We start from the raw sequence: 27,873 nt of genomic DNA, 5'->3' as shown, positions 1-27,873 counted from the left end.
ACATCAAAGGGGAATTTTAAACACATTGCAGCAGTTACACCATTGAGTATAACCTATAGTCGTGCTACGTCATCAAACTGGGCCAAACGACCAAACGCATCTCACCATGCACTACAGCAAATCAATATTATATTTAACACACCAGCTCCATTTATTCACTCATCGTTGTCAACAGAGAAACCCAAACCCGAAACGAGGCAAAGTCAGTGAGAAGTATTGGAGTTGCCCTATCAATATTTAAAACTCTCCTGAGGTCTGATCAACAGCTGGAGTCACTGCAGTTCAAACAAAGTGAGAGCAATGGACTGTGCAGTAGCTACTGCATGGTTAGCGTAACATTGACCATCACGACCTGAAAATGAAGGTGGTTCAAATTAGACGTGGACCTCTCTATCCCCATGCTTTTTGAATAAATAAATAAATAAATAAATAAACAAGAGGATATTGTAATCGGCTCCGTGCGTCCGGCCCTCTCCTAAAGGGTTGTGCAGAAATTCACCAAACTTGGTAGTTATGATCAATGCATGGCAAGAAGGTGCCCCCCCCGCCCCCCCCCCCCAGAGTGGGGTCAAATACCAAAAATTTGCAATTACGGGGGCAGATTTTTAAACGTTTTCGTTAAATGAAAATAAAGCTTTGTATATGCAATCAACATTGGGGGACGCATTCAATATGTAACGATTTTTTGGATTTGACCTCTGGTTCATGCCCCCTTGGGGTGGGGACTTGGAGTCACAGGGGTCAAACTGGGGGGAGGGGGAATTTTAACTAAGAAATTTGATATTGGGTCATTCCTGGTGGAGCCTTTTGCCGTCATTCAACTTTGCTTCATTTGGGAATCGTGGGGATTTGACATGGCACGCATGGGGATTCGCTCTCGTTTAGAACTACAACTTGCTAAGAATGCTGAATGATAGACCGGTAGCACAAACAAATTTCTGAACAGATAAGACAAACAAACTTTGATCGGTCAAAATTGGATGCACGACTTGTGTGCTATTTACATCGTTTGTGGTGGCCAGTCTCACAGAATAGATGGTTCTGTGCCCTTTTATACAACATCTTTAAATAATTTACACGAGTCAAAAAATGGATGTCCACGTCAGCCACTTGTCACCATAATGGCCTGCAAATTTCCTTTACCAGAAAAAAAGTCATAATTATTTGCTGTTGCAACCTCTGTTGCAGTCTTGATTTTCAGCCAGTGCACTAAACCAGGAAGCATGTGACACGGTTATTAATTACTGACAATATAAGAGACAAATTCCCTCTAATATGATCATTCTAAATACATTATGCCTTTTCGGAACAAAAGTCCGGGTGAAAATTGAACCATATTGGTGTTTCGTAAGCCAAACTGTGTGGCAAGCCATTTAAATTTATTTGATGCACTGATGGGTAACTGTTCCCAAGCAGGTAGCAATCTCTGCAAAATAAACAAATAATTTTCTTTTCACTGCATCCCATTTGCACTGAGAGCAAACACACTCAAGATAGCATCAACCCATGCTTTTTACGGGCAATTTCCTCGTAAGCTTCCTGTGCGGCTGGCACACATGCCTGCAATGCCATGTAGTGCAGGCCACACAAATATGTCCATAAGGCTCGCTCAATACATTGGCGGCCACAAGCCTACTGTTACACAGCGCCGGTAGTAATCCATGCCCATAAAAGCACCTGTCAAGGACGGGCAGACAAGCTTAATAATACATGGAGGCTACAATCCACATTTCTTACTCATGGTACAATGGTTTTAGTGAGAGCAATTAGTGACCAGAAGTGCGCACTCTGCTAAAGTGAGTGAAAGGTTTTCATAAGGAGCACCTTGCAAGATACATTCCAGTAGGCATGCCGCTGTCGTTTTATCTCACCTGGCTCATGTGGCTGCTATGCAAGGACCGGGATCTTGCTTGCACATTATTTTAATCTCTCACATTTATGTTAGTGGCCTGTTTGTTTTCTCATGTTATCGTAGAGCTGATCTCGAATGCAAGACAAGCGTGCCTTTCATGTTGGCTTTGTTCAACAAACGGCGCTTACAAGTAGATACACTATTTATAAATTATGCATGCAAAGGAGGAAGTAGGAGGTTAATTCAAGGGAAGCAAATACAGAGGATGAAAAAAAAAAAATAGACATCAGGAGAGAGGGGGAGAGAAACCAAAAAGGCAAAGGAGAAGAGCAAAGGATTTGGTGCGGAGAAGGGAGGGCTATTGAAGGGGGGAATAATTCCACCATTCCAAAGAAAATTTCCATGTATGCTGCAGACTTGGCATTTAATATGGAATTTTTTTTGGGGGGGGGGTGAACTTACTTTTCAAGATGACTTAGAACCAAAAGTTCATTGGAATTATGTTGAAATTATTCTAGATTTTGTTAATGTGACCTTTAAAAGAAACAAAAACCACATTTGACATTTCGAAACAAATAAATTGATCCTTGAAAGTGATGTAAACTGACATCGAACTCAATTCACGGACAGTACTGTGTTAAACTTCTGTGCGTTTTCCAGAAGTATCTCTTTATTTTGCACATTAGCCAAAATTGTTTTAACAAAAACAAAAGTTAAATTACGACTGGGATTACGGACAGTAAAATTACAGTTCAGTACTTCGTGTAACCCCCACGAGCATTCAGGAGAGCACGTACACGTTGAGGCATGCCATTCACGAGATTTGCCAAGGTTTGGACAGGAATCGCTTGCCATGCAGTGACAATAGCCTGCTGCAATTCACGCACAGAGGTCGGCTGCTGGTCCAAGTGGTCGATTTGACACGTTAATTCTGCCCACAAGTTCTCTATCGGATTCATATCCGGGGACATGGCAGGCCACTCCATATGCTCTACACCACGGTCAGCAAGAAAGTGTTGGATCATGCGAGCACGATGAGGCCATGCATTGTCATCTTGGAAGACAAAGTTTCCTCGAAAGGCTGCACGAGCAAATGGAAGCAATGTTTCTTCCAGAATGGCCCTGTACTTGAACTGGTTCAGGTTTCCATTCAGAACAACCAGGTCAGTTTTGCCCCCTGCATGAAAAGCAGCCCAAACGGTCACCCCACCACCTCCAGCTTGGACTCTTGGCACTATACAATCTTTGTTGTAGGCTTCATGCACTTGTCTGCGCACTCGGACGCGGCCATCTTGACGATAGACCAGAAATCTAGACTCGTCACTGAATATCACGTGATTCCAGTGTCCTGGCTGCCATTGACGGTGCTCTCTGGCCCACTGCAATCGGCGCTGGCGGTGTTGTCTGGTCAGGCGTGGCTTTCTCAGGGGATGCCTGGCACGATAGCCTGCTTGAACCAGTCATTGGTTGACTAGCCTTCTGGATACAGGCACATTTGTCAGTTGCTGCCACTCAGCCCTAAGCCGATTAGCTGACTTGGTACGGCCATTGCGGACTAACCGGTGCAGCTGGCGATCATCCCTCCTTGTGGTTCTGTGGGGACGTCCTGGCCTCGGTATTGGAGTAGGGACACCCCGCTGAGCATTTCGTTTCAGGATCTTTGACACCTGACCTTGAGTGATGCCATACTGCTGAGCAATAGCACGCTGTTTCATGCCGTAATTTCGTAAAGCCACCACTCCATGACAAACAGCATTGTCGAGTTGATGGACCATCTCCAGAGGAAGCGGCAATAACCTTTGGAGACGTGCAGCAGTTGTTTTCCACTAATACAGCACGCAACAAGCCTTGTATACCCGACTGTGAAGCCAATCATCAAATGCACCTGTCCGTACATTTTGCCACGCCACCTGTGATATAATCCTGTTGTTGACTTCTTGCTGCGACAGACAATCAGTGACATGGTTCTTTTAACAAATAAATCACCAAAGTGTAAAAGAAACTCACCAGATTGATATACTGTGTTAAGAAAGTAAACCCATGTCAAGAAAAAAAATATATTCCATATTAAATGCCAAGTCTGTAGATGGAAACTTTACAAAAAGGTAGAAGATTATGACTGGAAGGTTGTCTGCAACTCATTTATATGACCTTTTTGAGGCTTCATGGGAATACAGGTACATTAAAACTGGTAAAATGATAAAACAAGATCAGCTGCACGATACACGTCCTAATCTAGGGACTGAAGTTCCCTGAGGATTGTTCAAATAGGTGTTGAGCATATAAGTCAAATAGGTGTTCAAATAGGTATTGAGTCTACAGGTAGATTAGGTCAAATAGGTGTTCAAATAGGTATTGAGCCGACAGGTAGATTAGGTCAAATAGGTGTTCAAATAGGTATTGAGCAAGATAAAAGAAAACTATCTGCCATTATAAAAATTAATAAAACGTTTTGTGGGTTTAAAGGTCGACTTTGTAAGTTTTCTGAAAGTTAAAAGTTGCTCAGATAATGTAAAAAAAAAAAAAAAAAAAAAGTGAAATCTGGTCATAGTGACATATGGTACTCCCTTGACTAGATTCTATAGTATAACAACTGGATTTATATTGGCACGGCACCATAAGATTGGGCTGACAGGATGGCCTAGAGGTACGCACACTCGCCCCTAAGCCGTCTAGCCTGGGTTTGAATCCCGACCCAGCTATAAACTGTCATCCCGGTGTTTCATCGATGTGTGTGCCGTCCCTCCAATGGACATTACAATGGGCATCTGGCATTAGATGGTGAATGTTAAAGATCCAACAGTGTCCTTTGCAAAGAGTAGGCGAGCTCTCGCGGCACCATTAACAAATTACAAATTCCTGCCCTGACCTACAGGGGGCATTGCATCAGCAATACAGCCCCCTAGCCAATGATGCTACCCTGGAGCCTTGTGCTGCATACAAAAGAACCCTGATATAGTGGTAGTCTTTTTGAAGATTTTTTTTTTAATCGCCAAGTTTTTCAAACAACATTTCCAAGCTTACATGCGAAATGTGTTGTTTGAAAAAAAAAAATCAAATATTATGGGACATCGACATGGATAACACAAATACTTCAGCTGAGGATGCCCCTTGTGCAATAGCCAATGTGCAATGGCCAACAACAAAGATAAAATATGCATTACATTTCTTTTTCCTGAAGGAGCAAGTAAAATAAATAAATAAATAAAAAAACAACAAATTTCTCAATGTTCAAATCTGAAGAACTCCTTCACCTAAGCTTCTCCAAACAGCAGGTCCACAACAATTTCAGTTGCATCCAAAGGTCCTTCTAACAAGCAGTGCAGTATATAGTCTGGCAGCTAAGCTAAATATAGCATAACAATTGTGCATTTTGTGAGGAAAGCACCAAATTTGGCACACTAGTAGACTATCATATTGTTGCGGATATGAGGATTGCATTTTTTTTATTGTGTTGTATTGTATTGGAAATGGTGATGAACATTGTTTGGATATGGCCCCTCCTGCCTCCGGAGTTGTGTAAAGATAAAAAGGGCGTCCCGGTAGTTATTCCATGAAACACCACATTGCAAGACCCGATAAAACCCTTGTTCAGTAGCTTATATCTTATTATGTGTTTTAGAGTAAGGCCTTGTCTTCCATTAGAATAATACTCCATTGCACCGAATCAATTAAGAATAGCTCCCCTTCAATACTTCCATTTCCCAGCCAAACTCTCCATCTGCAGGTAAAGCAGTTCACAAGCGTGGGGTGCACGCCCTCTCATTTCGCTGCTATAGTGAATATGTGCTCCGTGCTCTGTTTGAACAGGAGGGGCGGGGTCGCCCGGGAGAGGCAAGCCCAGGGTGCGCCACGAAGGGCGGGGCTGTTCAGCCCCATGCCCAAATAAGGAAACAAGCCCGTGGCTCGCCACGAGGGGCGTGCCGTCGGCGCCATGCCCAAATAAGGAGACAAGCCCGTGGGATTACCATACAAGGTCACGAAACAGAGCACGGGGGGGGAGGGCGGTACCGAAACGGAGGGGGGCGTGTCAGTCCCGCGCTGGAGAGAAGTGAGAGGAAGGGAATACGAGCTGAGCTGCGTGGAGAGGTACACGACAAAGAAAGGGTCCAAGAGAAAGCAGAGGAACTTTTACGAACGAGTTGCAAAGAGATACGGCAGATGAGTCCAGCCCCGTTTCAACCAGCCGCGTGAAGCCCTGACGGGGCAGCGAGTGACCCTGCCGGCGTGCGCTGTAAAGCCGAATACCAGGAGCTGCCGGCGTGCGCTGTAAAGCGGCTTTCAAGGAGCTGCCGGCTCCCCGCTTCCCGCCCGGAGTGGACCTGCTCGCTGTGCCCTGTGATCCCACCTGCTCATCCTTTCCAGCCATTCCTGCCTGCAAGTTCCCCATTTGCGTACGTGAGTTTGTTTTGTTCATGCTGTCCTGGGTAGTAACTAAGTCTGTATAAGCTAGTAATTTTCACTGTGTCACCTGCGTTTTCATGTCCGCTGTAAATACCCGTGACTGCTCTTTTTGCTTATGTGTGTAAATAATAATAAACCCCGTTACTCTTCTGTACGTCTTCTTCTTCTTCCTCTTTGCATTCGTCGTCTTAGTCTTTTCCCCATTGAATATCTGTGGCGCGATGCGGCCAACGTTTGGGTGAATCGGGTTTAGTCGGGGAACAACTGTTCGGCCGCGGAGCCTCCGCTCGGCAAACAACATCCTTAACCACGTACCGTAACAATATTATGAAAAGATCTGGATATTGGGCCATCTCAGATTCAGAGATTTGATTTTTGCAAGATTTACAGATTTTGCAGATTTGCAAGCTGAGATTGCAACGCCAGACGGCCGACTCCTTCCTGCGAGATGCCCACGTCACCCGCACAAGAAGAGCTCATCAAATCACTGCAGCGGCACTGCACATCCTGTAACACCGTGCGTATGAACGCCACTGTATGACATATGCTGATGATGCAGAAGACCTGCCCGAGTTCGAAGACCGGTGTCACCAGAGAGGAGAAGACATTCCCAACTTTCAGTACTGGGCAACTGTGCTGGAACTAGATATGTTGGTACTGGTCTATGTGCGTTCTCTGCGGCAGGCTTCATTCACGATGTACCTTGATGCCCTGACGGAACTGGTCCCATGGTTCCATGCCTTAGACCACACACACTATGCCAGGTGGGTCCCTGTTTACCTGAGGGACATGGTTGCACTCCCAATGAAGCACCCAGATGTAGCCAGAGAATTCAGGGCTGGCAACTTCACTGTACAGAAGACGAAGAAGGTGTTCTCTTCGATCCCAATCGACTAGGCGCATGAACAGAATAATGTCTGCATCAAAGGAGATGGTGGAGCAGTCGGCCTCACTGACAACCCAAGTGCCCTGCGGCGTTGGATGATTGCTGGGCCAGAAGTTGCCAGGGCCATAGAAGAGTTCCAAGATGGCCATCAACACAAGAGTTCCAAGATGGCCATGGGGAGGCGAGAGGACACACGTCATCACGACCAGACACCAAGTGTGCAGACCTCTTTCGCCAAGGATGTCCGCACCCTTGTCAGCGTCATAGAAGAGCTTGGCAACCCCTTTGAGGAAGAGAGCATGGATCTGGTTGTCCTTGACACAAAGGAAATTGCAGGTCCTGCTGCAGTTGAGACTCAGGAATGTGAAGAAGATTGGCCAAGAGCAGTTCCAGGCTTTCACCAGAGAATGCCTGGTGGAAAGGACCAAGCCAATTGATGATGCAATTCGTCGGAACAAGCTGAAGGTGTCATTTTGGAAAATGGCTGCCACAGCCATCAGGGGCTGAATTTGAGATGGCCCAATATCCAAATCTGTTCATAATAGGATAGTCTACTAGTGTGCCAAATTTGGTGCTTTCCTCACAAAATGCACAATTGTTATGCTAAGTTGCCCCACTAATAGTATAGTTTTATAATCGTATGCCATTGGTCAGACATTTACCTTTTTCTTTCGAGATTATCTGACTTAATGAGATTACCATGACTGAACATCATCACACATGACATTTAATACGATACTAGCCGAAACCCGTGGAACATCCACGGAAGGGAGGATGTGGTGTATGGATAGAGTGTACCATTATGGATGGCATAGGGGATTTGCTTGTCCGAGTAAGAGTTAGGAAGAAAGATGAGAATGAAGAGTGCGTATATGAACAACGATCGCCGACACCGGCACAAATGCATGCTCTGGATTGTCCACTTAGTGGACGGCTTGCTTTCGCCTTCGCCTGTCCAATCAGCGGACAGCTTGCTTTGCCTTCGCCCAGCAGACGCCAATACGATGGCGTCGTATCGGCAGTTAATCGGATGCTTTTGGGCCCCAACGTCGGCTAATTCAGATTTTTCGAGTATGTCTGTACGTGATAAACAAAGAGCGCGGTTCGTAGATCGTAAATCCATTAGTGCCGTGGGCATCGGGTCACTGGGTGCAGCGTAAAAGGGATAACAAAGTCGAGTCCTTACGCTATTATTATATAGATAATACCAGATGGTGAATTGCCAGAAATATCCAAACGGCCTTCAATCAAGCAGACCTTTAACCTAACATGCCATCATTTCCAGAAACCTTGCTCATGATCTTTTACACCACCGAGCAACCACTGGATACATGAAACAACCTGCAACCCTCCATCACAAGCATTGAATGATATAAACAGATTAGAACGGGAATGACCCTCGGTGGAGCGCATATCTCCGCCAAGCTGATTAGTTTACCTTTTGTATACCACTGATAGGCCGGACCTGCATCATGACCTGAACCAAAATCTAATTGGCTTGTTGTTGTTACCTAACCAACTCATTCACCAAGTTTTATCATAACTCATCCAAAACTTTTTGAAATATCATGCTGTATATGTTTTTGGCCTCATCTATCGATGGTGAAGAATCACTAAGAAAATGATATTACAGTAGTCGCCGCTTAATAAAACCACCTTGGGACCGGGGATATCTGGTCTTATTAACCGATGGTTTTATAAACCGAAGCCTGCAGATTAGGCAACAAATATATATATTTTTTATTTGTCACATTTTCGGTATTTCTGCACATAACAAACCAAACACAGATTGTAAAATACAGCACTTATGGCCTAATTACTAATGAATGGCCGAATGTCTGTCTGAACCATGAGCTGTACCCTCAAAAGATCCTTGAGGTTACCTTGAAATTTTTCAAACCCTTCCATGTTGTCAAATCCGCACCTCTGAAGACCGATTTACAGACCGTGAAGACAAGCCCACATTTCATCATTTGAAGGAGATGCCTTCAACTTCTTCATTATCTTATTCAACGGCGTCTTCATCAGAATCCTGACCTGATGCATTCATATCGTTGAAATGAGATACAATTCCTTCCAAGACCACTTCATCTTCCACTTTGTCCTCTTCAGCACAGGGAAGATCTTCAACTTTTTTCGTTGCATCGAGGTCAGTTCGTTTCTGCTTAGAAGCCATCAGATGGACACACGGCATGACGTCATGACGTATTTCATGTGTACAAATCAAAATCTTTCTTTTCAAAATGAAACAAGTGGGTTATTAACCGATGGATTGGTTTTATTAACCGATTTTCCCAAACACAGAAACCATAAGGATAAGTCCGGACCGAGTTGAAGTGGTCCTAAAAAGCGATTGGTTTTATTAACCACGGTTTTATTAAACGGTGTCATGTATCCGGATCCAGATGTTCACCAAAATCTAATAATTTAGTCCTTGTCACACACCCAACCTGTACAATAAGTTTCGTCTGAATCTATCCACAAATTTTTTTACATATCCTGCTCATAGACAAAAAACAGGGTTAAAAACATAGCCTCTGTCCACCTTTGGTGGCGGAAGTACTTCGTCCTTTTGGGATTCGAGCAATATGAATGAATGATCGGTTTTTTAAAGGCCATTTTCCCTGCTTGAGCGGGGGTTAGCCTTGCGGGCGCCATGACAATCATGGTTCCCTGTTTGAGGCAATGTTTTTATGGCCGGATGCCCTTCCTGACGCCAACCCTTAGTCGCCTCTTATGATGCGCAGAGATACGGTGTACCTATTCTAAATCAGGGTACACACCAGGATCATTCATTCCAGCATTTCATTTTCATTCATTTGATCAAATCATTCGAGCAATCATCACGATAAACTACTTTTCATGAAGTATACTAGGGAAGACTAGGGTAGTGGCCACACTGGGGAATATCAGTCTCTACTTATAATAAAGGCCACAGGACAAATTTTAATCAAAGCGCAGATCGCCTGGTAAAGTAAAACCGTTAAAGCAGTTGCCACAGTAATCGGGTAAGACTAGGGAAGTGGCCACACATTGTCGGTTGATAGTCAAGATGTGTTTTCGTAATCTCGCGATTAAATAATTCCTCATTTTCAATGGAGGTAAACACGGATTGCAATCACAAGAAACACACCGTGGTTCAGAATGACGATAACACAGTACAATTTTAGCAGTGCGGCTTTTCACGTTTTGACGTGTCCCATCAAGCAATGGAAACGCAAGGCACTCTGTTGGGAATAAATGCAATAGTGTCATGCACGCACCACTGTCCTGTGAGTTGAGGACCTCCTGTGTATGTGCCATGGCAGCAGAGAATACGTTGGCATCCTCTTTGCTTCCAAAGTTGAGACCATACACTTGCCGCGCATCCCGCCATTGGTGAAACGTTGGCGTTGCTTGGTTGTACTTCAAGCCTTTGGCGATCAGACTATTTATCACCACCTTGGGAAAAGACCAGACAGGAAAGAAAATGTCTTGCCAATAGGAACACAGACAGAACACATTGCATGAGGTGAAAGCGCAAATAAATTAAATAAATATAAATAATGTGAAAGCAAGATCAGAATCTTGGTAAATGGAATGAGAAACTCGACTTGCTAGTGAAGGCCTTCAGCGAAAGTGTGCATCGGTGGACAGGTATAACAAAGGATGGAATCGACAGATCGTTGTTTGAAGTACACTGACCGTTTCGGGGGTTAACCTTTCATTGTAAAAAAGGTTATTTTGCTCTGACGAAGGGTTAACACTCGAAATGTTGACTTCTGCTTGCTTCTTACGACAGAAGATTCCATCCAGAATCAAAATGTCCTGGCTCCTCAGTTTGATTTATGGATGACATTCACGTGGCTGGACACATTTCCGGGAAATTGCAACCAGTGCAATCAAAAGCGATTTCAAAAAAACAAAAAAAACAGTTTGCTTGTTTTATAGTATCTGGTTCTCCTCTTTTACAGCGTGTGGACAATTCATATCATAGCACATAATAATGCACAACAATCAATGCTCATAATTAAATATATTATGACTTGTAGCACCAATTCACCTTTTTCAGCTTCCTTATCCACCGAATGCAAAAATAAATGGAAAGTATCCTGCGTTGGGGTTCGGTTTATAGACGCACTCATTTCACATTATTTTTTTGTAAACAATATCAGTATGTTGCTTACTAATGTCATTTGTAGCTGACACTGTGTGTGTGTGTGTGTGTGTGTGTGTGTGTGTGTGTGTGTTAGTCAAGTGTGTGTGTGTGTGTGTGTGTGTGTGTGTGTGTGTGTGTGTGTGTGTGTGTGTGTGTGTGTGTTAGTCAAGTGTGTGTGTGTAATATTTGTGGATATAATATGTTAAAAATAAAATACTGATCCCATCCCTTCCTTTAAGGCTAATGTTATCACTCCTTTCTTAACTTGTGCTCCCCCATATGGCTAATTCTGCAGAGCCCCAATTTCTCCCATTGGTTGTTATCTCTGTACGCATGTTTCAGAAGGTGGAATCGAGCCCTCCCAGGTCTCAAAGTATTCACCATCGTTTCGGTGAAGGATCGTGATTCATGGACCAAGCTGTGAACTTTTTGTTTTTTTTTCTCTCGGAGTTTTGTTCTGAGGGCTCTTTTTCAGGATTGTAACTGAGCCCTAGACAACTTCCAACTGCAGTTCGTTTGTGGAAATGTTCCCAGGGATGATTTTTAAGATCTCCGTGAGGTTCTTCATTATCATTCCAGTTGCTCCAAACATCACTGGTACAATTTCAGCATTCTTCAGCTTCTAATATTTTTTCATTTCATTTTTGAGATCTTGTTATTTGGTCATTTTCTTGATTTCTGCATTATTTAGACCAAACTCATCACTCTTGAAGCAACTGTGCCTCTGACTTAGTGAGAGAAATGCCTCTCACCTATCTTTCCAATCAGAATGAGAATGTCGCTCGTTGGAGCGCATACCTCCGCCAGGCTGTACAGTTTACATTTTGTATCCCACTGACAGGCCGGATCTGGATTATAGTGAGGTTCACTATGTTTTTTCGTTCAAAATTTTTGGAGATTAGCAAAACTATACATTTTTGGAATATTCAGAGCATGAGGAATCCAAAAATTAATGTTTACATTTGCGTAGACACCTTTGCGAAAATGACACTCAGGACAGCGATGAAGATCTGTAAAAGCATATTCCTGAACGGTATAGACCTAGTAGATCCTGTGTATAGGACTTATAGTTCAATCTGATACTAACAAGGCTGCTTTCTTGCTTTATAAACCCATACCTATAACTTCAAAGGACTTGCAATATCATGTATTATGTAATACAGTTACATCACAAATATAAAGACAATGGTTTTCAATTACCTTTGTGTTGCTTTTCTACAATCCTGAGCACTATTTTGAGGCCTTTATTGGATTCCTTGACCCAGAAAACATAGGATTAGCATATTTAATTAAGTTTCTAGGTTGACTAGAAGCCGAGATCGCACAAAATATGTATTTTACGGCGGCCATTTTGAAAATCCAAAATGGCGGCCATGCAGATGTCTGTGCAAATGCCAACATTGATTTTCGGATTCCCCATGCTCTGATGATTCCAAAAATGTACAGGTTTGCTAATCTCCCAAAATTTTGAACGAAATTATATTTGTTAACATGGTGAACCTGACTAATCGGACCTGCACCAAAACGTAATTGGCTTGTTCGTGTCGCCTAACCAACTCATGCACCAAATTTTGTCATAATGCACCACAACCTTTTACAATATTGTGCTATATAATACATTGTTTTAAGCCCCATCTCTCAATGGTGAAGAGTCGCTATAAAAACTCTCGTATCCAGATCCGGATCCGGATCACTACCAGCATCTAATAATTTTGTCCTCGTCACAGACTCAACCTCTCCACCAAATTTCGTCCAAATCCGTTCAAATCCTTCCACATCTTTTTGAGATATTCTGTTCACAGACAGACAGACAGGGATGAAAACATAACCTCTGTCCACCTCGGGTGGTAGAGGTAATAAAACACGGTCACTCATGGACAGAGGCAAGGATCATTAGCTTGACCATCACTTGCCCAAAAGATTATACACCACCCCTACAACACCCCCACTCCCCCTCTAGCCCCGACAACCCAACGCAGCAAAGCACAGTTGTGCATCACTATTAAAATCATGCTACAACTTCAAATATGAAATTACCAAATGGCATATCAAGACACGAAGCTGTCGAAGCACGAGCACACTTCCAGTCGCCGTGACGGCGCATGTTCAACTGTAGCCCAAAACAGACCCCGCTGTGTATACCCCTTCCTACTGCCCATTGTTCTTTCATCCAAGCACCCCAGATCACCTGCTGGTCCTGCAATCGACGACCAACCACACGGAAGCAATTGTTGCCTGTATGCTGATAGATGTGCACCCGACTGAAGCCCGCCACACCACCAGCAGGAACCCACTTCTTGTTCGCATCGTCGTAGACCATTACCGAGGCTCGTGCTTGGCAGATGCTCTGTTCACTATAATGGAGGGAAAGAAAAAATTTTTTCGGACAAAGTGAGAGCGTTTGCTTCGAGACTCAAATATTCTGCAATGTAGATGATTGATATTCCAACACCAACCCACAAGTTCAAATTTAAAATCGGAATAATCTTCCACCCAGTTCATTCTACAAAGGAATTGATTACTTACATCTCAAGTCACAAAGCCAGTAAATCAACTCCACTTTGAGCCAAATTACATTTCAGACATACAAATGGCTGCTCTCAGCACATGCTACAAAACGACTTGAATCCCTCGGACTTTTCCACCTCGACATTTTGCTAAAGAGGCGTCTACATGTTCCGTGCACAAAAAGGTTCGAATTTTCAATCCTGAAGCTGAAGCACCCCTTGTACAAAGAGCATATACAGGAGACATCAGAGCCCCCTCCCCACCTGTCAGACTGTTAAGCTTGCAATGATTGGTCCATGTTAAGTGCTCTCATGGAGGAATAAACTAACTGAAAGCAGAAAATTTCTAAATATTCATCAATAAATGAATTCCCAAAACACCATGGGGGAAATGTGAAAATTGGTTGACTGGACAGTGAGGAGGATATCTATCCTTTCTTAAATAACAAGGCCTGTGCAGTGTGGGCTGTGAATGATCAAATGCAGTCTCTGGTTGGTCTGGTCATGTGGGGCACATGTCGATACAAATTTAAAGCCAAATATTACTCTACTGTATAATAATATACAACATATCGGTGAAATAGACAGTGCCATTGATGGTTTTCGTGCTGTCGACTTCATCCTGGTATAGTGGGGCTTTTTACCCGTGTGTGTGATGTCACCTGACAATCTTTTATGAAGTCACAGCTTGACATTCCTACTTCCTCCTTTTTATGATTTTAAACACATATCCCCACCTCCCTTCCTCCCCCCAATTGAAACACCGCTCTCCATCCCTGGCAAGCAACTTGGGCCTCCTACCCAGCGAGGAAAAGTATGTTGCATACAGTCACGGGAAAAAGTAAGTACACCCCATGTAAAGTTTTGTCTTTTTCAACATATTTCAACATACAGCTACTTGATCTTCATTTCAACAATATTGATAGATAAAGGTGATATAATATAACAAATATCATGAAACATTTCCATTTTGTAGTCCATTGTATAATTTAAATAAACATAAATGCAAATTTCGCATGTGGAAAAAGTAAATACATCCCATTAAATGTTTTCTTCAATCTTTTTAACATATGTGGACATATCAATATTTGATCTTCATTTAAACAGTATCTATAGATAAAGGTGATCTAATTGAACAAAAAACAATGAAAAATTGACTTTGCAATAATTTATTCAACAAAAAATTAACAGAGATGCCATTTCCTTCTGTGGAAAAAGTAAGTACATACACCCTTGGCTCTAATTTAGATCCGGGCTTTGACTTGGCCATTCCAGAACCCTCCCTTTCTTTCTTTTCAGCCATTCCTTGGTGGATTTACTGGTATGTTTTGGGTCATTGTCATGTTACAAGGTCCACCTTCGGTTGAGCTTCAACTTTCCGACAGATGGCCTCACATTATCCTCAAGCACCCTCTGGTACAATGAAGAATTCATAGTGGATTGGTGAGCTGCCCAGGCCCTGATGCAGCAAAGCTGCCACAAACCATAATATTTCCACCACCATGCTTTACAGTTGGTATCACGTTCTTGTGGTCAAATGCTGTCTTTGGTTTTCGCCAAACATGTCTTCTGGTACTGTGGCCAAATAGCTCTACCTTTGACTCATCTGTCCAGAGCTCATTGTCCCAGAAGTGGTGGTCTTTGCCTAGGTGTTCATTGGCAAACTTTAGTCTTGCCCTGATGTTCTTTCTGGACAGCAAAGGTTTCCTCCTGGCACACCTCCCATGTAGATCAAATTTGTGCAGCCTCTTTCTAATGGTAGACTCGTGCACTTTGACATCAACAGTGGCAAGAGCTACCTGGAGGTCCCGTGATGACATTCTGGGGTTCTTAGAGACTTCTTTCAGCATCTTGCGGTCTGCTCTCAGGCTGAACTTGCTGGGGCGGCCTGGCCTGAACAAGTTGGCAGTTGTTTGGAATCTTCTCCACTTGTAGATGATCTTCCGGACAGTCCAATGATTGATTTCAAATTGTTTGGAGATCTTTTAAAATCCCTTCCCAGACTCGTAGGCATCGAAAACCTTCTTTCTGAAGGCCTCAGAGAGCTCTTGTGATATGGGCATGGTGATGCCACACACTTCAACAACAAAGAGCAAACCAAACTAAATGTCTGAGGTTTAAATAAGACAGGTTCCTCCAAGATCCTCTCTAACGATGTTCTAATCATTTGCACCTGAGCTGGTGCACCTGATTCTAATTTTAGGTATTTGAAGTAGTGATAAATGTAGGGGTGTACTTACTTTTTCCACACGTGAAATTTGCATTTATGTTTATTTAAATTATACAATGGACTACAAAATGGAAATGTTTCATGATATTTGTTATATTATATCACCTTTATCTATCAATATTGTTGAAATGAAGATCAAATAGCTGCATGTTGAAATATATTGAAAAAGTCAAAACTTTACATGGGGTGTATTTACTTTTTCACGTGACTGTATGTGCAGGGACACAGTGAGAAATTACATTCTACAGGGGGGTTATAAAGGGATGTCCGTGAACATAGCAAATAGGTGGAAGCATGGAAAAGAGGAAAAGCATCAAGCACAGATATCGAAGAGGGAAGGGTGAAGCTCTTGGTTTGCCACAGAGTGCTGGAATCTCAGGAACAACGAGCCTCGCATGTCCATGTACCACTCCGGCCTGTCTGCACCTGCAGTGGTCACCCCTCCATTATCTCCTGTTATTTTTATTTCTGCCCCACTTGAGTGGTCTAAATAATGCATAATTTAATCATTTGCACTTCCGACCTATCCCGAACCATTCTCTCTGGTCACCACATTTGCAGCATTGGTAACGGGTTAGGTAAACATAACGTTCAGCGTTTGTCTTGTCCGGGTTCTGCACGAATTTGTGGTCCTCATCCTCGATTAATAGTTGTATTAATGTATATATATATATATATATATATATATATATAATTATATATATAGTTATTAGTTAGTTATTTATTATAGTTATCCTTACATCATTATACATACTTGTACCAAGCTTAACTTGGTTTCCTTCAGGCGTTCTTAAATTATCGCAGTAACGAAAACTTATTTCAGACTTATTTGAGCTCTTGCTACTGAAATCTAATCAATTCATCTTTGCATCATAATCTATACTTATACCAAGTTTGGTCAAAATCAAATCACTGGTTCACAAGTTAGTGCAGTAACAGAATTTTTACCTAACGGGACCTCTGACCATTGACCTCTTGAACCCATAATATAATCAATTTATCTTTACATTATTATACATACGTGTGCCAAGTTTGACGTAGATCCCTTGAGCCATTCTTAAGTTATCGCTGTAACAAAAATCTATCATGGATGTACCGACGGACGCACGGACGTACAACCCAAAAATATAACGCCTTCAGCGGAGGAGGCATGAAAATCAAAATAAACATCAAAAATCAAAAAAAACATGTACATGTTGTCAAATCAAAAACAAACAAACAACATGTAAATCAAAAAAAAACATGTACGTCAAATAATTTGTCTCAAAACAGTCTCGGACTCTAGATTGCCAAAGTCTGAAAGCAAAAAATGGTGGTTGCTATCAGAAAACAAACAAAGTCATTTCCTTCTACATACTAAATGGCCGGACTTCCAATCTGGGGTGCACAAGAATAATGTTGGTCCACAGGTTCACAATAGCATGGTAGACCTTCCCTCTACAACATTTGAAGCCGCATTCATAAATAAGCTCATAAATGGAATAAGGGTAGTTTTTCAGGCGAGAGGTTAATGGTGCTTGATATGTTGACAATTCCCCCGTGGGTTAGCGACAGTGACACTCGGTAACAAGGACACTGTGACTTTTCACAACCTAACCTGTCTTTTTATCAAGGAAACTCAAATGCCACACTTCCACGTTGTTGTTTTTTTCTTTTTTTCTTTTTGCACCCAGAAGTTGGGTTTTTTTTTTTTTACCTGAGAGAACATCCACTAAGCGTGAAAGATGCCCAGCACCCCCTCCGCCTCCAGCCCAGAGGAAAGGCCACATTTCTATTCCCACGTACTATGTGCTCGGTTGGTCTCTGGCTGTATCCGTGATTGGTCTCGCGCACATTTCTTTGAAGTGCGACAATGTGGTTAAAACAAAAACATTGCATTACAGGATCGGTTTTCAATGACATCAGATCAGGTGCAATCACGATGCTTAATGCATGCGAGTTCTCAATGTTCAATGTTGAAGAACAAGTTTATGGGTTTACTTGGTGGCACAAGAAAATGACAAGAAAAAATGGCTGAAATTTAATTTGAATTTCAGTACATAAAAAAAATGTAAAAAGTAAAAAAAAAAAAAAAAAAAAAAATTTTTGTAAAAAAATTAAAAAGTAAAAAACATTTCAGTCCTAAATAGATCTCCAGATATGATCTTCTACACTGGTATGCAGCACAAGGCTGCAGGGTAGCATCATTGGTCGAGGGCATGGTTGTGCTGCTTACAGCAGGAATTCGCAATTTGTTTCGGGTGCCGGTGATAATTCGCCTACTCTTCGCGAAGGACACCATAGGATGTTTAACGTCCACCAACGAATGCCTGTAGACGGGACACCCGTTTAACGTCCACACAAGGGACGGCACACACATTGACGAATCACCCTGTGCAGATATGATCAATTAATTGCTCCCTGTAAATCCCTTTGAGACTTTCACTCAATTGCATTGGAGAGGAACCCAACCCTCATACTTTGCAGGTTGCTATGTTTCTTCCTTTCCTCTACTCTTTTTTGGTCTTCCCATCAATTCACCCACCTTACTTATAGTGTCCAAATTTGACACTCTTCATGAGACTCGACCTTGTAACGAAAATAATAAAATTCAACAGGTTTCTGAGAAGCATGTATCACAGAAAGCTTTGGTTTTGTCTGAGTGGTATTTCAACACAAGAGGACACAAAAGTAGCAAAAATTAAATGCAAATATTAGCAGAATCCATGCGTCCCTCTAGCCTTGCCCAATTACCAGCACAGCAAGTTAAACAACTTATGGCAAGACTTGTGGTAATGAAAGCAAGAGGCCAACATGAATCTTACGATGAAACAACTCGCTGAACCTCTCGAGTGATCAAGCTGCAACAATGTGATCCTCATCTATGGATGGGTCAATTTGGAGTTGCAATGTCAAAGCTAAGCAAAGGTTTTCATCGTCACTTATAATCCGAGACGTGTGTGTTTGGGTAAAAGATGACGGCTCCGGGGGCGATGACCATTGTACAGTATATCGGCCTGGGTAGAAAAATAACTTCAGCTTCTTGCTCAACTAAACAGAAGCTGAAGCCAAATGGGTGGCCATGGAATTAGGCATCAATTGTGCAGGTTTGTGAAAACTGGCATTTTTACTACGGAAACCAAAGTCTAGGAAAGAGTCATCTGATCTCCAAGCCAATGAAGCTCTCCTCCATCGTGTGCCAACACGGGCTGGCAAAATTATAGATGTATGCCCCCATTGGGCAGGGGCGATGCCTCGCCTCAGCGATGCAACCAGCGGGCCAAGTTCATAATCTAGTCTGATATAGATTTGCTTCTTAAAAGAAATGATACTCACTACCTGGAGCAAAACAGGCACTTACTGTGGCACAAGTATAGGGCAAGATAACCAGGCAGCTCACTTTCCGCTTGCGGTCGGAAAAGCGGCGTTCTGCATTTCTACAGCATGGGTCGAGCTCAGCGACTCAGCGGAAACTGACGCACAATCTGCCTCAACAAGCAACACAAAATATTTAGTGAAACATTAAATTCCGCACCGTCTCGGTCGTTGTCAAAACGAAAAAAACAAACAAACGCAAAACCATGGTATCCTTCTTTGGTCAATCTCTATTCCCTTTCTATTTCAAACCTCAATGGAGTCGGTGCACGAGTCACGCCACAATGGATCTTGTAGCATTGTTTAAAATGCTGGCAGAAATGATTGCGTGTCCAACTTCCCCTTGTGCAAGATGATGCTTCCCATGGATGGAAAAGCAGCAAACATTTGGATCGCTTTAGTACATAAAAAACTAGAACGCCACTCGGTAGAGCGCATACTCCCGCCGTGGGTCAAGTTGGAATAGTACGATTTCACAAAAGTTTAAGGGAGTAGTTCAGTGGCAACACAAGACAAGACAACACAAGACAGACAGACACTGCACAGATATATATTTAGAATATATAGAAGACGAGCAGAAGTACCCGGCATTGCCGGGCGGGGGAGGGGAGGGGAGGGGGAAGAGGAGGGGAGGGGAACGGGGGGGAGGGGAGGAGAGGAGCGGGGGGGGGGAGGGGAGGAGAGGGGGGAGGGGAGGGGAGGAGAGGGGGGGAGGGGAGAAGAGGGGGGGGGAAGTACCCGGCATTCAGTGTATAAACGTGAGGGGGAGGAGGGGGGAGGGGGAGGGGGAGGGGGGAGGTGAGGAGAGGGGGGAGGGGAGGAGAGGGGGGAGGGGGGGAATGGGAGAGGAGAGGGGTGGGAGGGGGGAGGGGGAGGGGGAGGGGGAGGGGAAGGGGGAGGGGAGGGGGAGAGGGAGGGAGGAGAGGGGAGGGGGGAGGAGGAGGGGAGGAGAGGGGGGAGGGGAGGAGAGTGGGGGAGGGGGAGGGATGGGAGAGGAGAGGGGTGGGAGGGGGGAGGGGAAGGGGTAGGGGGGAGGGGAAGGGGTAGGGGGGAGGGGAAGGGGTAGGGATAGGGGGAGGGGAAGGGGTAGGGGGAGGGGTAGGGGGAGGGGAAGGGGTATGGGGGAGGGGGAAAAGGGAGGGTGGAGGGTGGAGGGGGAAGGGAGGGGGAGGGAAGGACGGAGGGGGGAGGGGGAAGGGGGAGGGAAGGGGAGGGCCAGTCAACAATGACGTTACAGTTCTCATGGTCGGAGAGCAGCACAACAATCGCGACATCGTCCTGAATCTTCGCAACAGCACGAAGCGGATTTTGGAGACTCACCGATCCTGTGACGCCCTCCAGTACCGGCGTTGTTGGGTGGGGGAAGGGAGACCGTACATTCCCAACCCGTACATTCGCCCTCTCGACTCAAGCTCACTCGGTCAAAAGCCTCGCACAAATTACACCATGAAGGCCCAATGGCCATGTCTATGCCACAAATCAAGTACGTGAGCGAGTCGGGCGCACTGAATTGAAAATATATAGAACGCTCATACTCCGTGAAAAGTGAAGCCAACTGGCGGCGGAGATGGAACATCACGTGATCGCTCTGAGCGAATCAGCGCGCTGCTCTGCCACCGGTCAGAATCTGTGTATAATATTCCTCGCTGAAAAAAAATCTACGTGAAACATGCTACTATCTATGCTAAATCATGCTAAATCATGCTAAATGCTAATCATGCTAAAATCTATGCTACTTGCTGTGAGTTTATGGCGGCAAGGAACATCACGTGATCGCGTAACGAACATCATTCGTGATCACGTCATCACGTGATCGTGATGGTCATCAATGAGCGCGAATCAGCGAATCAGCGCGCTGGAAATTTTCCTTCCTTACTCATGGCGTAAATAAATATACTGCCGTAAATATGGTACATTATTAAAAAATTAATGTACTACAATATTTTTGAAAAATTTCATTGGTTGCTCGGAGACGGCAGCATGTAAAAACCGTTTGAATATTTGAAATACAGTTTGATCCAGAGGTAAGTGGTATGGTCTTGCTGGTTGGTGGACACGATATGTGTAAGGGAAATTATTTTGGTGTCCTGTATCTGGTCGTGCTAGTTGGTGAACACGGTAAATTTAAGGGAAATTATTTTCTGTCATTCTTCTGAGTGGTTGCTTCTCCTTCCCCGTATTTTTGTTCATTTTATTGTTTTTTTCCACTCTCTTGAGTTATGGGCCTTCCTTGAGTGGTATTACATTTATCATCATCATCATTGGAATGTCTGTTGTAAAGATACGGACATCAAGTCCGTATCTTGACGCAGAGAGCATCAGGCACCATCTTTTTATACCAGGCAACGGCAACGCACTAACGCAGACCTCGCTCGGCCCCAACCACAGCGACCTCTCTCGGCCCCGCCCATAGCTGCCTCGCTCGGTCCCGCCCACAGCGACCTCGCCCGGCCCCACCCACAGCGACCTCGCTCGGTCCCGCCCACAGCGACCTTGCTCGGTCCCTCCCACAGTGGCATCACTCCGCCCTACACGGCACTATCTATATATTATTCGTACAATGTCGGGTACTTCTGCTCGCTGAAAAAAAATCTATGTGAAACATGCTACTATCTATGCTAAATCATGCTAAATCATGCTAAATGCTAATCATGCAGAAGTACCCGGCAAAAACGCAATTGCTTTTCGCTCTGAAATACGTGCGAACGCGTAACTGAGTTAATGGCGGCAACGAACATCACGTGATCGCTCTGAGCGAATCAGCGCGCTGCTCTGCTACCGGTCAGATTCCGGTCATAATATTTCGCGCTGAGGTAAAAATATGGTAAAAAAATATTATGAAATCAATTTTTAGGTCGGCCATGTTCGTCCCAGGCTCAATGGCCATGTCTGTGCCAAATATCAAGTACGTGAGCCTCTCCATTTAGGAGTCTACCGGTAACATTACACACACACACACACACACACAAACTGTGTTTATATAATTTCTTGTCAACACCGAAAATAATATATATATATATATATATATATATATATATATATATATACTGTATATATATATATATATATATATATATATATATACTGTATATATATATATATATATATATATATATACATACATACATATATATACATATATATATATATATATACATACATATATATACATATACATATATATACGTATATATATATATACATATATATATATATATACATATATATACATATACATATATATATATATATATATATACATATACATATATATATATATACAGTGGAATCTTGACTTACGAGTGCACCAACTTACGAGTTTTCCGAGATACGAGCCGTCGCTCGGGCGGTTTATTGCTTTGAGATGCGAGCCGAGATCTGAGTTACGAGCTTACACTACCCGCCACCAGGTGGGTTCCGGTCACGTGGTTATCTTGCCGTGCAAGTATCTCTGCCGTATATCGCTGCTGCTTTGTTTTCGCATTTTGGTTATTTTGGAAAATTTCTTAGTTTTAACCATGGGTCCTAAGAAATTGAGTGCCAAGGGAAGAGAGAATGATGTGCTTGGATATAAAACACGCAATCGTCGAAAAACATGAGCGAGGTGTGCGTGTTGTCGACTTGGTGAGGCGGATGTGAAGGCAGCTGAAGATTTTATTATAACTTTTGCCGAACTGATAGAAGCCGAACGATACATCCCCCAGCAAATCTTCAACTGTGACGAGACAGGGCTCTTCTGGAAAAGATGCCGAGGAGGACGTATATAACGGCAGAGGAGAAGAGCATGCCAGGCCACAAGTTGTTCAGAGTGCCGGCGATAGCTCACCTTCTCTATGTGGAAAACACGGTTAGATCCTTAACATCCAACAACTAATGGGACGCAAACGGGGCGCCCAGTTTAGCGGTACACACATTGATGAATCACCCTGCCTGTGATTCACCCATGACAGGTTATAGCTGGGTCGGGATTCAAACCCAGGCTGGACAGTTTAGAGTCAAGTGTGCGTACCTCCAGTCCAGGCCATCCTGCCAACTTGTATGCTGCATACAGGTGAAATATAAAGCGCGAGATATTTTTATATATACTGTATATTAAAAAAAAAATTGGTGTGGTTTTTGGCGGGCTGGAACGGATTAATAGCATTTCAATGCATTTTAATGGGGAAATTTAATTTGAGAAACGAGCAAATTGAGTTACGAGCTCGGTCACAGAACGAATTAAACTCGTAAGTCAAGGTTCCACTGTATATATATATATATATATATATATATATATATATATATATATATATATATATATATATATATATATATATATATATATATTATTTTGTAACCTTCAACCATTTAGAGCAAAAAGAGTGTTTTACAATCATTTCAAAAGAATAGTGCTTTTGGAGTGGTGATTGTGGAGTGGTGATTCCTGGGTGATTTCAAATAGTGGTGGCTCAGGCCAAAGTTTTGGGATAATAATGACATTAGCAACAGACAAAGGATCTGCTCTGCTCATCCCAACCTTAAATCACCTGTTTGTGACGACATATCTCCCTTGGTCCCCATTAAGACACACATTTAAAACGCTTTTTCCTTCAGCTTCCAGAAGCTCAAACACTCTCGTCTCCTTCTGCCTTCTCTTTTCACACTATCACTTCTCTATGCACATACAGTCACTCTCTGAAGTTCTGCGAGGTTGCATCTCACTGCCATTTCTTGTCAACACCGAAACCCTAACATTATCTTATTAAAAACCTTCTTCAAAAATCTGCCCCTGCCTACATGTTAACCTTCCACACACTCCCATGAGAAGCCATGTCTATACAAGAAAAGTAGCACAAACATTATAAAACAAGAAGCAATGAGTTTGCAATGGAATCATGGTGAGACATAGGATCATGGTGAGACATAGGAGCAATGCCAAATAACTTGCATTCCAAGGTAAATGTGAACAAAAGCCAGGTGGGACATGGGCCAATTGGGCCATCCTACCAGTGTGATGAATAACTATGTGCAGGGAAATAAAAATTAAAAATACGACATTAATTATAAGATATTTGGGAGGGAGAGAGGGGGAATGAGGGTGGGAGGGACAGAGAAAGAGATGGGGAGAGGAAGAGAGCGTGAGAGTGAAAGAGAGAGAGAGGGATGCACGCACACACACACGCACACGAAAACAGACTTTTGAAATCTTTATTACAAAAAAAAAAAGAGGTAAAATATAGTACAGGAAGTCCATAAAGTCCTTGTGCAACTTTGAGCTTTTATTACTTTTGATGTACACATGATATAAACAAATTATAAATGGTGCATGAAAACATCTAATATATAAAGAAGAAAGTTTGTTTGTGTGTTTGTTTGTTTATGCATTCGGACCCTGCAGGAATCAGGGCAACCAAACTTTGCATGGCCTCTTCTTATCCGGAGTTATGCTTGGACAAAAGAAAATTGACCCCAGATAAAATCAGAAGATTGGCCTTCAGGCATCGATCGGGTCTTGTGCTTATACACTGCCTGCATTTTGTTCTCGGGAGCGGTCACGTAATGTTTTGTTGAGGTTGGATATAGTGATTTGTTGTCAACAACACACATTTAATTATTACCTCCACCACCAAAGGTGGATGGAGGTTATGTTTTCACCCCTGTCTGTTTGTCTGTCTACAGTGTTTACACATGCGCCTGTTCATAAAAAAGATTTGCACAGCTTTATGATAACACTTCTGTGTTCAGGCGTGATCGAGCATGTCCCTTATACCCTGCTTACGTTGTGTATGTTAAGGTCATGTGTATGTAAGCTAATAACGGAAACTGTATATTTCCTTGGTATGTTTCTCCCCTATCCAAGGCCGCCGAGAGACAGAATGGGCTTCGGGGCAATACTAAGAGTAGGGCCTGCTACAATTGTTTTTGTTTTTTTAAACAACCTATATTGAGGTTTCCGCATTTTCATTGTCAGAATCACATGCCGTGTTTAAGGGAAATTGAGATGTTATTCACTTATTCTTATATGCAGATTCATTTATTAACCCATTTCATCTGGATGGGGTGTGGGCAACACTCCTATGTTAATTTACATCATTACAGCGATTATCATTATGTAAATTGTTCTCACAGTCGTTTATTTTACGAAGGCAGGTGTTACGCCCCATGGCAATGGCATGCCGGAGGAAATGTGGCTCGGTGGAAGACCGATGTTATTTTTTGAGAAAAAAATTCATTTTTTAAATTTTTTTGGTTTATTTTCAGATGTGGAGGGAAGTCAGATTTGACCTCTGAGGACCGTGAGAGGTCAAATCCAAAATGGCCGCCAGTCCACCAGGTCTAATGTTCAAACGTGCTTATAGGTGTCATTTCCAACTAAATTGGGGATGCCCATTCATTTGGTGATACTTTTGAGATCGCCAGAACTCAAGGACATGCATTTAGGTCAAGGTCAAGGTCAAATTACGTTAAATATCTATTTTTATGATACTGCAGTTGGAACTGCTATTGGAAAAAGTTCATTTGAACTTTTAAAACTTTATTTTTTCAGGTACAGGGATAGGTACAGAACACCCAAAGACCAGAAATGATGAAAAAAAAGTGTTTACACTGCAAGGAATGATGCAATAACCTCTGAAAAAATAACTGTAGTTAACCAAGTATGTCCACCAAAGCTTACATTAAATCAAGTGCAATGATGAAAATTGGTAATGATCTAAATCTAACAGTCTCCAGAACAGAAGCACAGTGCAGTGCACTTGAATGCAGCTTTGGCACACTTGCAGCGTCCAGTGCACCCTTTCTTGCAGCCACAGTCGATCAATTCATGGCACGATTTTGATGCTTCAGGAAGAGTGGTCCAAAGAGGCTGCCACCCAGTTGTCTCCTTTGTCCAGCCCCAGTCAGGTGGGTCTGGCATCTCTGGATCCATGACCAATGCCTGGTTACAACAGTTGGCCTGGTAGCAAGTGCGCTTGATGTGCTGCTTGAGTGTTGCCTGGGTTGGAGGAATGTTCTCTAGAGTTCTACACTTCTGTGTGAAGAGCTGTTTCCTGGCATCATTCACTTCCGTGCTCTCACTGGTTCTATCGTACATCAGCACCACAAATCGCTCGAGCAGTAACATTGAGCCTTCACAGACCTCACTTGGCATGCCTAGGAGTTCATTGAAAGCATCATTCACCTCTGGGCATCCCCAATTTAGTTGGAAATGACACCTATAAAGTTTTTCTACACTATTTGGTTCCAAAATTAAGCGCGTTTGAACATTAGACTCGGTGGACTGGCGGCCATTTTGGATTTGACCTCTCACGGTTCTCAGAGGTCGAATCTGACTTCCCTCCACATCTGGAAATAAACCTTATGGTATGCACTAACTATGTTAAAACTTTCATGCTTTTCTCATAAAATGCACAATTTTTGTGTTTATCTGCTGCACTAATAAAGTTGCCACTGGTGTTTTATTGTCACAATCATTTTATGAAACAAAAAAACAGAATTAATAATTGCAGGCTCCTATTAGATCTTGCCCCTACCTCTAATCCTGCCATCTCGGTACAATCCGTCTGCTGCTTTTTAAACTTTAATCCATCGCGCCACGAAGATTGGCATGGTAAGATGTCCAACGGAGCACTTCTGGTGGCATCACTCGCGCTAAATAGAGATAGCCCTGGGAAGGACCATTTATGACGCATTGAGCCTCAGGATTTATTACAACACCACCAGGTTCATGCTCCCCCACCTGTAATCCTCCCCTTGTGTTGTGCAGAAACTACAGGGGCTCAACTACTGATGCTAATTACTCGGTTTTTATTAATTTTATTTTGCATTATGACGTCATTAAACCAAACTTTGCGTGTAAGAGATCTGCCTCTGGGCTACCAAGATATTTTAGATTCTGATTTAATATTTCAATACATATTGCATTGAATTTCCCCGGGCAACGCCGGGTACTTCAGCGAGTAATTCATAAAGTTTTACTCAACACAGTTCAAATTTTTAGGATTTAAAAAAAGCCGCCATCTTTTGTAATACATCGCTTAATCCCATTTTCCAACTCGGTGAAAACATTCTCCAGTTGTTGCTAAGTAATTTCATGAATTACATTTGTGATATATGCTCACAAAGTTCATCCAAAAAATGTGGTTTTCATGAGTAAACAACAGTTTTATATGGGAACGGATCAGTGGAACGAAGTGGCCAAGCAATTGGTCATATTCTACCAATCCACTTGTCTGGGAAGACATCATTCGAGAACCGTCGTACAGTCAAAGCGTAGAGGCAGCGAGCCTCGTCTTGCTGGTACAAGGCGATATTTACCCTGCGCTCACGAAGCGACAATGGGGTTAAGCATTCAGTTGCGTACGTGTGCCGTATGTGTCTGCATTTTAAAAATTCATTTTCTCGGCAACTGTTGGTCTGATTGACATGAGATTTTCACCATAGGAGGGCCTCCTCCTGTAGAATATTTTAATGATTACGACATCATAGGTCACGTGGTGCAGGCGCCATCTTGGAAAAACGTTG

General features: G+C 43.0%; 1 protein-coding gene across 3 annotated transcripts in view; it reads right to left on the bottom strand.

The window, feature by feature from the left end:
- Nucleotides 1–27,873, bottom strand: part of EVL (Enah/Vasp-like) — an 81,236-nt gene that overhangs the window by 40,471 nt on the left and 12,892 nt on the right. For all 3 annotated transcript variants that reach the window (XM_068131368.2, XM_068131370.2, XM_068131369.2), the window contains exons 2-3: nt 13,469–13,634; nt 10,406–10,583 (exon numbers count right to left, since the gene is read on the bottom strand). In XM_068131368.2, coding sequence (XP_067987469.2) covers nt 10,406–10,583; nt 13,469–13,634 — 344 coding nt within the window. The remainder of the gene's footprint in view (nt 1–10,405; nt 10,584–13,468; nt 13,635–27,873) is intronic.

The sequence above is a fragment of the Myxine glutinosa genome, chromosome 11 (genome assembly GCF_964187855.1).
Source record: "Myxine glutinosa chromosome 11, kmMyxGlut1.1, whole genome shotgun sequence".
NCBI lineage: Eukaryota > Metazoa > Chordata > Myxini > Myxiniformes > Myxinidae > Myxine > Myxine glutinosa.
Note: the sequence above shows the minus strand (reverse complement) of the source record. Positions and strands in the feature narration are given on the sequence as shown.